Here is a 14,558-nt window from a genome sequence, read left to right as displayed (position 1 = left end):
AAGCACTGTTGTGAAGCCATGTTCTCCTCAGCCCTAATTACCTTGAAATTACTTTGATGAGAACAAAGTGGCACATTTTTGTCTGTTACTGAGATCACTTAAAATGTGATATGGAAAACAAAACCTGTGTATCCTGAGGGATATTTTGTCTATAATCACTATAATAACTTTAATAATTTTTTAATGATAAGATTATCATTAAGATATATTATATCTGATAAATTTATAAGTTAAATTTGAGTTCCTTATAAATTGAGTATAAATTTGAGTTCCTGATAAATTTGAGTTCATTAATTTTCAATTGTTGCTATCTTAATTGCTGTAGAGAGCTCGGCTTTGTGAAGTTATGTCAAGGTGTATAACACAAAAACACGTTCAATATATGCCTTCAATAATTTCTTTGTTGTTTGAAAACTTCCAACTTACAGCAAAGCTGGCATTTTATGGCCTGCAGAGCTATAAATCATTTTTAAAATCATGATGATATTACTCAAAACAGATGTGAAAACATATGTTTGCCACGGTTGTATAAACCGCTTACTTGTCATACTTAATAAATGTTGATACTTTTATTTTAACTACATTCCTTCTTAATAACTTTGAAAATCTTTTCCATGGTGAATATATTTTGCCTTGGTAAGAGCAATGGCAGGTTTGGAAAAACAAAGCTTGCTCTGTATACAAATTAGATGGATGTTTTCTGCAGGGCAAGGCAGCACAGATCACACTCCTCACACTGTCCACATCTGACTCTAAAACACTCACCATAACTGAGGTGCACCAGAATCCAAAATAATTGTACAGGAGAAAACAATAACAGTATTAGGAACAAAGAATTTACACAGGATTGGGGCAAATCATTAAGGACTAACCCCAGTGGTTCCTACAGAAACTGCACTATAGGTCTGTCCCACTGATCAATGCAAAATCAGCTCGGAATCCTGGATATAAAGGTTGGTGCCTTTAAAATTTCTGTATTAGTCCCACTATAATGTCATCAAAAGGTTCTGGTTCTGGAGTCTTGGGATGACTTGAAAAATCACATCTGTACATGACAAAAAATAAATTTCTCATTCTCAGATTTTCTGAGAAAAACTTGACATCTGCAGACCATGCAGAAAAGCAGAAACTTTGTTCTGTCTCTAAAATAATATTTCAAAATGTCTCATGATCTCGAAGCACTTTTTTCTGATGCAGGTGGATGTCTGAACACTAAATTAATTCTAGAAACATCCCCTAAGTGCATGCAGAACTAACACATGTATAAAGACGTATTTTCCAGTACTTAATCAATTAAAGAAATTATGCAGAAACGTAGACTAGGAAATGAATAAACCTACACAACTTTAATCTTAAGGAGGATTATGGCACACAAACTGTTAGCATCAGATCTTTGTGATTTCATCCATGTTAAAAGGAATGATCATAGGAGCCTGGGAATTGGGTTCACAGGTGGTGGAGGTTCAATTATTTTTGCTTTGGGGATTTCTGAATTATTTTTACAGATTTTTAAACTGTACCTTCCTTCATCCATTCTGAGTGACAGAACTGCTACTACCAAGAAATACTTGATTTGCATCTTTGAACCCCACAGGACACTGAATTGTTTCACTGAAAAATGACTGAACATGTGGCAAGAAACCATGCACGGTTCAACAGAATTAAAATCAACTACATTTCAGGCTTAGATTAAATACTCACCATGCAATTACCACAGAAATGTAATTTTTAAATCTTAGGAGTGAAGGTATGGCTGGTAACTTTCTGTAAATGTCAATAGGAGTCAAGAGGGAAGGATTTAAGCAGGATGATCCAGACAGAAAATTACCTCAGAATGGCAGAGAAGGGCTCTTTTGGGGTTCATGAGGAAAGTGCTTAAATGTCCAGAAAAACCAGTGAATAGAAAACAGCTTCTGTCTTCAAGGAGAGTTGAGTACAGAAATACAAAATATAAGGAGGAAGTTTCAGGCTCTTCCTACCCATGACTGGATCAGTCACAGACCTCTAAGGATTGTACAAAACCCTGACACCGCTCAAATAATTTCATATAACTCTGGAACCACAGGGCATGGATGGGCTCCAAATTCTCTTCTGAGTAGCCCATAAAATTGTCTATGCCTGCCTTTTAGTTTTCTCTGAAAATACATGAAAATGACCTAAAGGAAAATATAAATCAGTTTGTGCTTTCATTTATGATGATAAATATTCTCAGTAGATTTACATTTAGCTTACGTTGTCTCTTCCTTTTCTTTCTTTCCCTTCACATCTTTTTCCCCCTAAAACCTCACTATCCCCCTTAACATATATTTGCAGTATTTTCCCAGAATAAATCCCTGAGTATTCACCTTCTCCAGCACCCAAGAACCTCTGCAAGGAGAGCCCAGCAGAGGAAGCACTTCCCTGCCTACAGGAGAGCTCCCCCAGGCCAAACATCACCTCTTCCCTTGCTGGCCCTCACTGGAGAGACAATATAAAATGATATTGTTCACCCAGAGCATCAGAGCAGTCCACACACACATCCCCTGAAGGCAAACAAACAATACCACATGACTGATCAAATATTTGCTTGGAACTTCATAAATAATGGAGCCAAAAGACCTGCAAAATATTACCCTCATGCTATATAAACAGAGAGAAGCAAAGTTCTCATTGCTTACACTTCCATGTGAGTTCACTGGATACATTATTCATTGCAATTAAGCACTTAGTTCTCTTAAATTAGTAATATAATGTCATTGCATATGCAGAACATGAGAAAAAGGAATAAAACACATAATAAGTGCAATTAAATGCCTGAGATGGAAAACAGCCTGTGATTTTACCTTTCTCCTTTTGTATTTTTTTTAGGCTGGCCCCAGTTTCTTGGTCAATGAGTTCTCCTTCCCTGCTGTTGGTCAGCATGGCTAAAAATAAAAAAAAATAGAGGGCACAGTTATATAACACTGTCAGTAAAAAAATGTTAAGAGAAAAGAAAATATTAAATTAGATTTCCTCTTGGTTGATATTTTGGTATTTTAACTCTTATAGCCAAATAAAATATGCAGTAAAAGCTAATCTGCTCAAGTTTATTGGACAAGGATACCAAGATAGAACACAAATTACTACTGAGATGAATGTGATTTCTTCTGAAATGTTCAAATTAATTAATTAATGGGAAAAGTACTTCACAAAAACCATTTTGGGGAAAAATACATTTAAGGATTTAAGTATTAGTAATTATCTATAAAGCAGTAAACTTAATAAAAACCACAGATTGCCAGATCATAACCCAAATTGATTGGTGACAGCAAAACACCCCCCAACATTTCAGTGCTGAAGGGATTTCTTTACTTAACACCTGCAGGCTGGGTGAGAGCTGTGCAGTTTATGACTTCAGGATGCCTCTTTCCTTTTCTTATTTGATTAAAACATTTCCTTCTCTGCAATCCACCAATGACAGACTTCACAGTTATTCCAGGGAGGACACTTGTTACAAACTTCATCAGCATGTTTTAGGGAGAGCTTTTTTTATAATTTCAAAAGCAAAAAGCATTGTATTTCTGGTAATGAAAAGTATTTATGCATATCTTTACAACACTAGATCTCTACATACAGACATCAACAGTCTCTTCACTGATGCTACAGGGAGTTAAAAGTTTCTAGTCCTGTGTATTTCCAGCCTTATTTCACACAGGAAAAAAAATGAGGGGAATCTACTCTACAGTCTCTGCCCTGTGTGTGCACAGCTTTAGGCAAAGAATCCGGGTTCTATTCACTGTGCTGGGCAGTGCTGTGGTGCTGCTGCAAGGACCGGGGTCAGAACTGCAAAATTCCAGGAGTAGGTTGTGCATGGGAGGGAATTCTCCAGTGACTCACCCGGAGCGCACGGCTTTTGTGGTTTAAATCTGGCTCAGCAATGCCTGCACGGGCTCCAGGCCATGAGGAGACAGCATGTGTTGACACACACTGACGTGAGGAGATGTTAATTGACTTGCCCTAGATCCCTCTTGGAAGCACCAAGAATAGGATCTAAACTTCCTCTAGACGGAATTAGCATTTTAATCGATAGTGCACAGGCTGTGAAAGCTGGGGTGGAGAGACCAAAAAAGCCAGAAAGGCCTCAGCCTCGAGGTGATGAAGGAATGTGTGGGCACAAGGAGGTTTTTGGAACAAAAAAGTCATCATATAATCTGTGACTTTCCTCACACACATGCAAAGAAAAAGATATCTTGCTCTTTTTCAATGGCAGATGCCTTGAGCAGCACTTCCCTACCCAAGCACGCCGAGGGAGGTGGCTGGACCAGGGAAGGGTACGAGGTGATCTCTCTGTGCAGGGGATAGGTACGAGGTGATCTCTCTGTGCAGGGGATAGGTACGAGGTGATCCCTCTGTGCAGGGGATAAGTACGAGGTGATCCCTCTGTGCAGGGGATAAGTACGAGGTGATCCCTCTGTGCAGGGGATAGGTACAAGGTGATCTGTCTGTGCAGAGGATAGGTACGAGGTGATCCTTTTGTGCAGGGGATAGGTACGAGGTGATCCCTCTGTGCAGGGGATAGGTACGAGGTGATCCCTCTGTGCAGGGGATAGGTACAAGGTGATCCCTCTGTGCAGGGGATAGATAGGAGGTGACCTGTCTGTGCAGGGGATAGGTATGAGGTGATCCCTCTGTGCAGGGGATAGGTACGAGGTGATCTCTCTGTGCAGGGGATAGATACGAGGTGATCCCTCTGTGCAGGGGATAGGTACGAGGTGATCCCTCTGTGCAGAGGATAGGTACGAGGTGATCCCTCTGTGCAGGGGATAGTATGAGGTGGTCCCTCTGTGCAGGGGATAGGTACGAGGTGATCCCTCTGTGCAGGGGATAGTATGAGGTGGTCCCTCTGTGCAGGGGATAGGTACCAGGTGATCTCTCTGTGCAGGGGATAGGTACAAGGTGGTCCCTCTGTGCAGAGGATAGGTACGAGGTGATCTGTCTGTGCAGGGGATAGTATGAGGTGGTCCCTCTCTGCAGGGGATAGTATGAGGTGGTCCCTCTGTGCAGGGGATAGGTACGAGGTGACCTGTCTGTGCAGGGGATAGGTATCAGGTGATCTCTCTGTGCAGGGGATAGGTACGAGGTGATCCCTCTGTGCAGGGGATAGGTACGAGGTGATCTCTCTGTGCAGAGGATACTGGCACAGGAGGAACCCGAGAGGAGGGGCTGGGCTCTGCTGAGCGATGAACTTAATTAAAAACCCACTGGGGTGAATTTTGCAGCAAGCGAGCGCTTCCCCGCGAGTTCCCAGCAAAGAAACGTCCCGAGGGGCTGCGAGGGGAGCGAGGCCGCGGCACTGACCGATCCTGTCGGGGGTGTTGTCCAGCTGCGACGGGGAGCTGGACACGCTGCTGCTGGGGTGGGAGGACGCGTGGCTGCCGGGCCGCTGGCTGTCCTCCAGGGACGGCGCCGGGGAAGGGCTGTCCTGGATCCTCTCCTGCAAACAGAAGCAAAGCAAGGCTGGGCCCTTTCATCCACAGGCTTCACCGAGGTTCAAACTAAAACAGTGAGGTTGGCTTAAAAGTAATGGTAACAAATGGTGTTTCTGAGGTAAACACCAACAGAACTCGTGTCTAAGAGCACTGTAGTCATCTACAGCCAAAATCAACACCGGCTTCTACAAACAACGTGTCTGAGCTTAGCTGATCATTTGCCACCTTTTTCTTGCTGGCAGCTTTTTACGTTTTAAGTTTTTCACACATAGGAACATATAGAATATTCTTTCATGTTGCTTTCACAAACTACTTTTAATTGACAGGTAGTAAGACTGCCATATATGAGTCACATTTCAAATAAACAATTCACAGTTGGACTGAACTGTCACTAACTGCAGTCAAATTTGTAATTGGAACCTGTACTTGTGAGTTTGTAACTAGAATCTGTACCTGAATAAATGGCATCAGTATCTTCTCAGGATAGCACCTGAATAAGAGATAAATACTGCGGCTCTGGTAAGAACTTCCCTCTTGCATGAAAAGCACCAGTGGTTAACCAAAACAAGAATCTGCTTCCAAAATGTCACATTTATATTTGCACAAGAAACTTTGATACTAACCTCTAATTTAAATATATATATATCTTGAGTTGAGGAGGAAAAAAAAAGGTAAAAAATAAAAAAAAAGAGGCAAATTTAAATTCTGTATTTCTGTGTATCTATACTTGCAAATTGCCTGAAGATGCCATGGAATTTTCATCAGTAAAAATCTTTAGGAATAGGTCAGACAAACAAGGAATAAGTAAAAATTCATCCTTAAGACAAGAGATTGTGAGACCACTTGAGATACTCTCAACCCAATGTTTTCACACACACACTTCTAATTAAAAAATTCAGTGCCCTTCATTCCTGTTCCCAGAGCCAAGAGAAAATGAGAATGTACTGAAAGGGACAATCAGGGCCTGAGTTACTCCAGATATTTTTCTTCTAAAGTGCCTCCTCTGTTTTAACACCTCTATCCAAGTCCTGCAAGTTGTAATTCCAAGGGGGAGACACCAATGAGAAAAAATGGTTGAATTTACAGAACTCCAGAAACTGAACCTCTGGAGTCGCCCTCATTCCTGGCAATCAGCTGCTTCCTGTGCAAACTCAAAACTGAAATCTAACTTCCTTCTTTTAAAAAAAGAGATTCACTTGCCTCCACCTCACTAAAAATCACAATTACAGTTCATCTGGGAAAGTTGTCTCAAAGGAATTTTGCAATCTTTCCGCCTTTCTAACCTATTCTGAAGATGTTTCATTAGGAATATTCAATCTGGCTCCTTGGTAGCAATTTACTGTGTATTCTGGAAAATAAACTCACTAGCACCTGAAGTTTTTATGCAGTTTTCTAGGTGGGAGCCTGAATCAATAATGTAGCTTTGGGAAGCACACGGTGGCTCCTCGAAGTTTTTCCATTATAAATCCCTGATACAAAAGCTGCTGTTTGGATGTATCATGGCAATTCATTAATTACACCGCCAGCAGGACCAACAAGAATATTCTGTTACCCATTAAACCCATCCCTCTCCCATCTCATCTTTGTATTTACAGGTACTTCTGAGAGTTATGCAAAGGGAACAGGAGATTGGATCCTCCTCAGAGCATGGGATAGCATTTCCCTATTCCAACCACACCAGCTGAGGACATGGCACCGGACCTGGTTTTAATAGGATTGTTATTGTACATTAAATAACAAGCCAGCCCCAAAGCCATGTAACAGATGTGTATCTATTACATAGCTGCTGATCCTCAATGGATCAGTTTCACTGATTATCTGTTATTTAATGAACGTACAGTAACTAACAGATCTGAAAGGGAGACTTTTAATGCTAATATTTAACAGATATGAGTCTATTATATTGAGTCACAAAAGTTTTTATGATTTTGAAAACTGAATTGTTTTATCCAAATGATTTTTCATATTCTGTGGGAGGAAAAAAAAGGTCCAAGTCACTGAGCTTAAACTCTCCTGTGTTTTCATCCTTTTGGCCTCCAAAAGAGAGGGTTTGGAGGCTGCAGAGATGAACAGATGAGTAAAAGGGAGCTGGGACTTTGTGGATGTGCTGCTTACTGAGTTGATTTTAAAAGTCACACTCTTACCCCAAAAAGTACTGTCCTAAATAACAAACCATACACATATAAATCCTGTGTGTTTTTTACCTTTGTGCAAATAATAGCATCCAAACAGGTTCCTGCTAACAGGTTACAACTCTGACTGCAATTTCATTTGCATGGATTTCAGTTTTAACAGTCCTCTTTGGCACTATTTCCTCTCTTTTAACCACAAAGAGCACTCAATTTACAATTAAGATATCATTTTGAAATGATTAATTTTACAGAAGAGTGCATAGTTTAAGTAAATTTCATTGTCTACTGCAACCATGAAAATGAATAGCCAAGGAGAGGACATGCCAACTGTTCTGCAAAAAAACCCTATGAACAAATATGACTAGGAATTAACACTTTGATATCACACAAACAGCCATATATGTCATCTTAAATGGGAGTTATTTGAGTAATTCAAAAGCTGATGATTTGGAAAAGCAAAGTATTCCATCTCCTTCTGGTAACTGTATTTCCCATTGTCTCTCACTATGAAATAATCTCTGCTAGGAGTAATTTGCCTTCAGACTCAGGGTCTTGGTTTGAAATCTTCAGGCAGAAGTAGAAGTGTCAAATAATAATGTCCATCTTAATCACACAGTGAGTCACTTTCTAAGAGAATTAGTTGATTATTCCTTGATCTAATGTCTTACCAGCTACACCAATGTACAGGCACAGGGAATGCAGAGCTTTCCCTATAAGCAACAAAGGAGCTGAAATTCCCCTTGTATCATATATGCTCCAAATGAGGATGGAGTATTACCATGTGAGGCTGCATATGGATCAAGAAATTGTCCATTTCTAAATGTTTATGTGGAAATATGCTGAATTTCCCCTCCTATAATGAATAATGCTATGAGCAGACTCTTCTTTTGCTGGTAAACAGATCCATTTTTCAGTCCTGTAATCAGTATGCATCTATTTAGCTACTTAACAGCAATGTGCTCTGGTTCATTAGGTAGCTACTGTTGTGTCTCAGCCTAGTTAAAATTTCACAGCAAGTTAATCTATTTTATTACAAATGAGAACACAAGTGATAATGTCCTCACCATTTTCCAAACACAGGGTTAACAGTATTTGTAACAAATCAATGAGGGCATTTAAATAGGAAAATTGCAAATCTAAAATCTTAACATTATGTTTTACACATTGATGACTTCATTTGATTTGTCATCTATGTATTTTACAACCTTGTTACTTTTCGTAATTTTTTTCCCCTTGAAAATGGCTCCGTTCCCCCTGCATCCTGCAGAGCAGCCTGGTCACACACTAGGTAAACTCACAGTAATAAAGCAACATTCCCAAATAAAGTAATATTTTCTCCATTTATATTTATTCCTATTCATAAATGTGCAAGATTAATATTCCAGGTTATAATTGAATGAATTATACATAAGGGTTCTACAGATTGTGAGAATTTTATGAAAAATGAAAATACTTCTCAAGATCTCACCTATTTATCTACCTACGGTACCTACTTTATCTCATCTTTCTTCCTTCCTTTACAGAGCTGTAACATAAATTCTCAAAAAGGACTTTTCCAGTATTTAATCCTCTTGAAGGGTAATATATTTGTCTCACTAAAAATCAGTGTCCTTCTCTGCCTCAGAAAATGCAGCTACAAAGCTTGACATTGTTGATTTTAGTTGTGATTTAGCTTAATGGCACTGAAGTCATGAACTCACCCAATTTCCAGACAGATCCTTGATTTCAGCTCAATATCCCTCTTCCCTCCCCTGTGAGGGAGTAGTCCACACCAGTAATAGCAAATACTACACAGTAGTTTTATTTGAAATATATATGAACAGCTTACCTATTTTTGACATAATCATCTTGACCTTAATTCCTTACCTCTGCTTTTTTTTTATAGTATTGATCTTCCTTTTATGTCAAGAGTTTAGAGAAATGATGCTGCTAGATTCTCCTTTTTATTTTTCTTTATTCTTAGTTGTAATGTAGTTGTAATTACTCTTCCAAATGTTAATCTATTAATGAGTTCCTAGAGGATTTAGTGGCATTTCACTGCTGACAAGCAGGTTTTGGAAGTTTGTCTGAGTCCTCGATGTTTTATTCACACATTTATCTTGATATTTCATATTTAATTGAGGTGCGGCTTCTCTACTCTACAAGGCTCTGCAGTGGCTGGAATTCACCCTATCTAATGAAGTGGAAAGGAAGGTAAAATGGAGATTCTACTGGTTTTAGGCCTACATTAGAGTTTTCAAGAGTTGTAAGAAAGATTTCTGATGTTGACCATGATGGAAAAACAAGAGGAACTAGCAGAAAAAAATCCCAGCATTAACTTGCACACTGGGATCTTCATTGTGCCACACCCCAACCTCCCAGTGGTTGCCAGATCTCCATGCATATCTTCAAAATGGACTACACAGAAAAAATAAAAAAGAAAACAAACTAAAAACCAGAGCCTGACTCCCTGGAGGGGTCTGTGAAGCCAGGATGGGCAGGCAGAGTCTCCAGCTCCAATTCCCTGCTGAGCTACCTCGGCTCCCCCCTCCCTGGCTGAATCCCGTCCTCAGCAAGTGAGAAGAACAAGAAAAGTTAACACAATTCACAATTCCAGTCAGCAATGAACTGAATTGCTAACACTTCCTTTTTTATCTAATAATAAGATGTATTTCTTTCCAATTGACCCTACTTGATACTAATGCTGTTTGAATCCTCGTAACCAGCACATTTTTAATACTGCTCTCAAGTTTACAGTCCCTAACTGATGGACTACTCAATTTAGGCCCTTCCAAGGAAAAGAACACCCCTGCCACAGGAAGCAGGAGCTGTGCTACACCTGAACTGATGCCAACAAGAACTAGGATGGTCACAGCCATTTCTGGGCTAGAGAAGAGCAGTTTGGTTTGGATTTTGAGTCATTCCACCCTGGAAATGAGCACACACAAAGACTGGGAGTGACTTGTTGGTCTTCTGAGCTACTTAGAGTACCTGTGATTGCTGTAGGTACTGGAGATGAACAAGGTAAACAGCTGGTCTAAAAACCAAGATAGGATCTGTGTGTCTGAAAGCCAGCTGGATCCCATTCATCTTTTGCAGTGTATAGGGGAAGTCATTCGCCTAAAATATGTACTTTGCCATTTAAAATGCACTTTTTTTCCCACTGTGTACATACAGTTGTTTCAGTTGCAGTCAACTGGCAATTATTTTCTCACAGAATTTAAGAAATCATAAAAAACTCCTACATTTACTGATTTTAATACCAGATGTTCACTCACTAATTCCATTACCTTGTGACTACTTCCTATCAATCCATTAATTGCCAGCTGCTCAGCCAAACAGAGAAGTGCAGCTAATCAGATGGTGTTGGGAAACAGCCAAACAGGAGCTGCCTTCTTCCCCATTTCTTAAATTAGCAGTCACTGGGACAGCCATGGAAACCTTCACTCCTGGATTAAGATCTTGATGTTTTACTTTCCATCTGAGAGCACAACAGTGCCTGAAGCTGGAAAGGATCTCACGGTGAAAACTTGGGACTTGTGCCCCTCTCCTGAATTGTGTCACCCAGTGCTGCCATGGAAGGGAGGAAAGGCACTCCCAGGACTAATGATGAAAATGCTCTACCTCATCTATGTTAGAGCCATATCAGTTATTAAGGACAAATGCAAATGACTAAGCTAATACTAAAGAGATCTGAGCCAGAACTAAGAGCTTAGATGTGCTTGGCCTAACAATTTTCCTTTGCAAGCTCTGCAAAAAGAGATGTTTCTGATTGGATTTTTTTTTTCCACTTGGAAGTTTAAAGTAAGTTTTCAATGCTTAAAACCTCTCAATAAGGGTGGTAAGGAGCCAGGTGCTCTTGGCATTGCAGGGAGAGGGACAGCCTCCCGCCGAAGGAGGAGATGAGAAGGGTATTTAATGCAATTTGAAAGGATCTGAACATCTCCCAGCAGAGTAATTTCTCTGAATCAGTGAATAAAGAGATCCAAACCTGCACACTCACTCCTCCTTCACCTCAAATACAGCTACAAAAATTAACCTTCTAAGAAGCAAACAAACTCCTGTGTCTCCCATGTCACACCTCCAACATAATAAGCTGTCTGCTATGGAACAGGACAGAATAAATCCAACAATATGAAAAATCACATACATTGTAGAGAAACTTTATTTTATAAATGTTGCCCTATTCTGAAAACAATTCATAATGGATTGAATGCACAGAGAGATATGAAATTACTGATGTTAGAAATTCTGTAATGGGAAATGTTTCTATTGTGAGAAGAAGTGTTTCAGAGCATTCTGAGATGGCCACATTTTTCTGGCTGTCAGGTAAATATTATGAATGTGAGTTGTAGAGCACACAGAAAAATAGCACCTCTCAGCAATAATTACACAGCCCATCTGTACTCTCTTCAGGGAATTTAAAATCATGTCATATACACCCTTTACAAATGCCTTAACAATCCCACAAAATCAGGAGAAAAACAAAACTCAAAGAGAAGGAGATTCAGGAATCTCTACTGCATGTCTAGATCCCACTGTACAAATAATGCTTTGCTCAGTTTATCAGATTAGTTTCTAAAGTGCATCGGGGTGAAATTCTCAAGGAATTACAAAATATGAAAATAAAAATGCTGTATTTTTTAAAAGCATTTTAATTACTTTTTTTGGTTTTTTTCTGTGTTTCCCACTTGCACTCAACAAAAGCACCATTTGTTCCTAACTGGGACTTCGATGAGAGCAAGAAAGATAAGAGAAAAGCAGGAATACAGCAAGCATGAGGGGATGACAACAGAAGAAAAATGGACAGCAGGAAACCAATTTTCAGAACTACTCCTACTCAGGAGAAGCACATCCCTCAGCAGCTCCAAAGAGGCTGTTTGCCAGGAGGAAAAGGAGGGAGCACGAGGAGGAAGAGGGTGAGACATGAGCAAGAGGAGGAAGCAGGCTGGAAAATATGTTAGGTAAGTAAAATGAGAAGCAGAGGAAATTTGGGAGAAGATAAGTCTCAGATCTCTGGCATGAAGTTTTGCCTCACTACTCTCAGTACTCTTTGCATATCTAACACAAAAGGAGCAGCTTAAGGCCCTGGTTTGGGTTTGGTTCCCAGAATTTCAAGCTCAGCCTAAGCCAGTGTTTCAGTGTTTCCCACCAGCCTGTTCCCAAGCACATCAGGGAAAGTGGCCTTTCAGTGAACAGTCCAAGATTATCAAAGTCAAGCTCCAGACTTGGCTCTTGCCAGCCTTCCCTTCCCTCCACCTTCCTAACCCCAAACCTCTCCCCTGCCCTCTCCCTGCTCTTTGGCTGGAATTGTGTAAATCACTATGTTTTTAGCCATGGAAGGTCATATTTGTTACAGGTGCACTTTAAAATAAAAATCTTCACATTATGTAGCTACTGCTCTCTGAAGCTGAGTGTTTCAAAAACTTCAGTGAAAAATCCTCTCACTTGTCTGTTAAGGGCTCAGCCCAACTTTCCTTTTGAAACTATTGCCACTGAGTAGGTTTTTCTGAGTTTCAGGAACAAAATTATTGTGTGACAGTAAACTGCTACATTAAATCATAGAATCACAAACCTGTTTGGGATGGAAGGACCTTAAAGGTCACCTCACTCCAACCCTGACAGGTGCAAGGACACCTTCCAGGGGTACTCCCCCCAGCCTGGCCTTGAGCATTCACTGCTCTTTCTAGCCCAAACCATGACTCAAGTGTACTTAGCCAAATTCCACCCCAGACTGATCTCCATTTGACATCCAGGCCATTCCTGGATTGCAGAGCAGGTCCAGCTGAAGAACACCTCTGAAAATGAAGAAATAACAAGAACTGGATGCAGGAGGGAGAAGAGAGAGGGTGGTGAACTCAGTGTCCCTGTCAAATTTTGCTTTGGCCATATGAGACCCTCGACAACAGAGATTCTCCTAAGCCATTTGAGCCAAGTTTTAAACCCAGCAAGCTTCTTCAGATGTGCAGTAAATCCCTGCAAGGCTGGATTTATCACAGGGGCACGGCCAGACCTACAGCCACAGTGCTGCTGGTGCTGCTGTAATCACATCACATCATGTTAGAGATGGCTAAGAAGGTTTTGTGAGCCTGGCCATTGTGCCTCCCTAATTTATGATGTTCCTGTCAGGGAGAAATCAAGTTTCATAGTTATGACATTTCTTTCTGGAGCACTAAATGTTAACTTTGCTGATCATGCATATCTTGGTAGAACAGCTTATTTCTAAATGGCAAACGTGATATAAAAAGCATAATGACTTCATTCAAAACCTTATAAAGCAGCTGATTCTCACACCTATAGAAAACAGGCCAAGTGGTATTTCAGTCATCAGACTATGGAAACAGACACACACTCAATATATTCCATTCATTTCTCCCATTTTAAGTAAAAACATGATGCTGGGATTGCATTCTGTTGAAAACTAGCTATGTTTTGTACTTATTAAATGCACTTAAATACTGTCCTATAATAAAAGCATTACTGACAGCAGGAACAGCAACGCTTTTCTTTTTTTTTTTTTTACATGTTTCATTTTGTAAAAGAATTTCATGTTAACTGGTCATCATTCTGTGCTGGATGATTGTACATTAGGGAAGGAAAGGACAAAAGGAGCCTCACACTGTAATAAAATTCATCTACACTTTCAGCACTCAGGGCAAACTAGAGAAAGATGCAGCACCACTTGACAGGTGAGAGTAACACAGCGAAGGACTCCCACTCTGCCTCTGTCACGTTGGCTACTGGTGCATTTTCCTCTGCAACATGAGAGGAAATAATTCCCACCAGAGTGCTGGCCAGACCTCGTGTTGCTGTGGAGATATTGTGTCTCCTCTGGTGCAGGTGTTGGGGAAAAAATTGCTGTAAATGAATAACTCACATCAGCAAGGGTCTGCTAAATAACACCCTGAAACCCAGCTGCCTGCAAAAACTGCAGTTTAAATTACAAGGTCTGGCATTGTTTACAAATACGTATTTAATCTTCATGTTGATATACTGGTAA

General features: G+C 40.2%; 1 protein-coding gene across 4 annotated transcripts in view; it reads right to left on the bottom strand.

The window, feature by feature from the left end:
* Positions 1–14,558, bottom strand: part of DACH2 (dachshund family transcription factor 2) — a 247,527-nt gene that overhangs the window by 41,126 nt on the left and 191,843 nt on the right. For all 4 annotated transcript variants that reach the window (XM_053990141.1, XM_053990143.1, XM_053990142.1 and 1 more), the window contains exons 6-7: positions 5,317–5,452; positions 2,823–2,903 (exon numbers count right to left, since the gene is read on the bottom strand). In XM_053990141.1, coding sequence (XP_053846116.1) covers positions 2,823–2,903; positions 5,317–5,452 — 217 coding nt within the window. The remainder of the gene's footprint in view (positions 1–2,822; positions 2,904–5,316; positions 5,453–14,558) is intronic.

The sequence above is a fragment of the Vidua macroura genome, chromosome 14, assembly GCF_024509145.1.
Source record: "Vidua macroura isolate BioBank_ID:100142 chromosome 14, ASM2450914v1, whole genome shotgun sequence".
In the NCBI taxonomy this organism is placed as follows: domain Eukaryota; kingdom Metazoa; phylum Chordata; class Aves; order Passeriformes; family Viduidae; genus Vidua; species Vidua macroura.
This window is presented reverse-complemented; position numbering and strand designations above follow the sequence as displayed.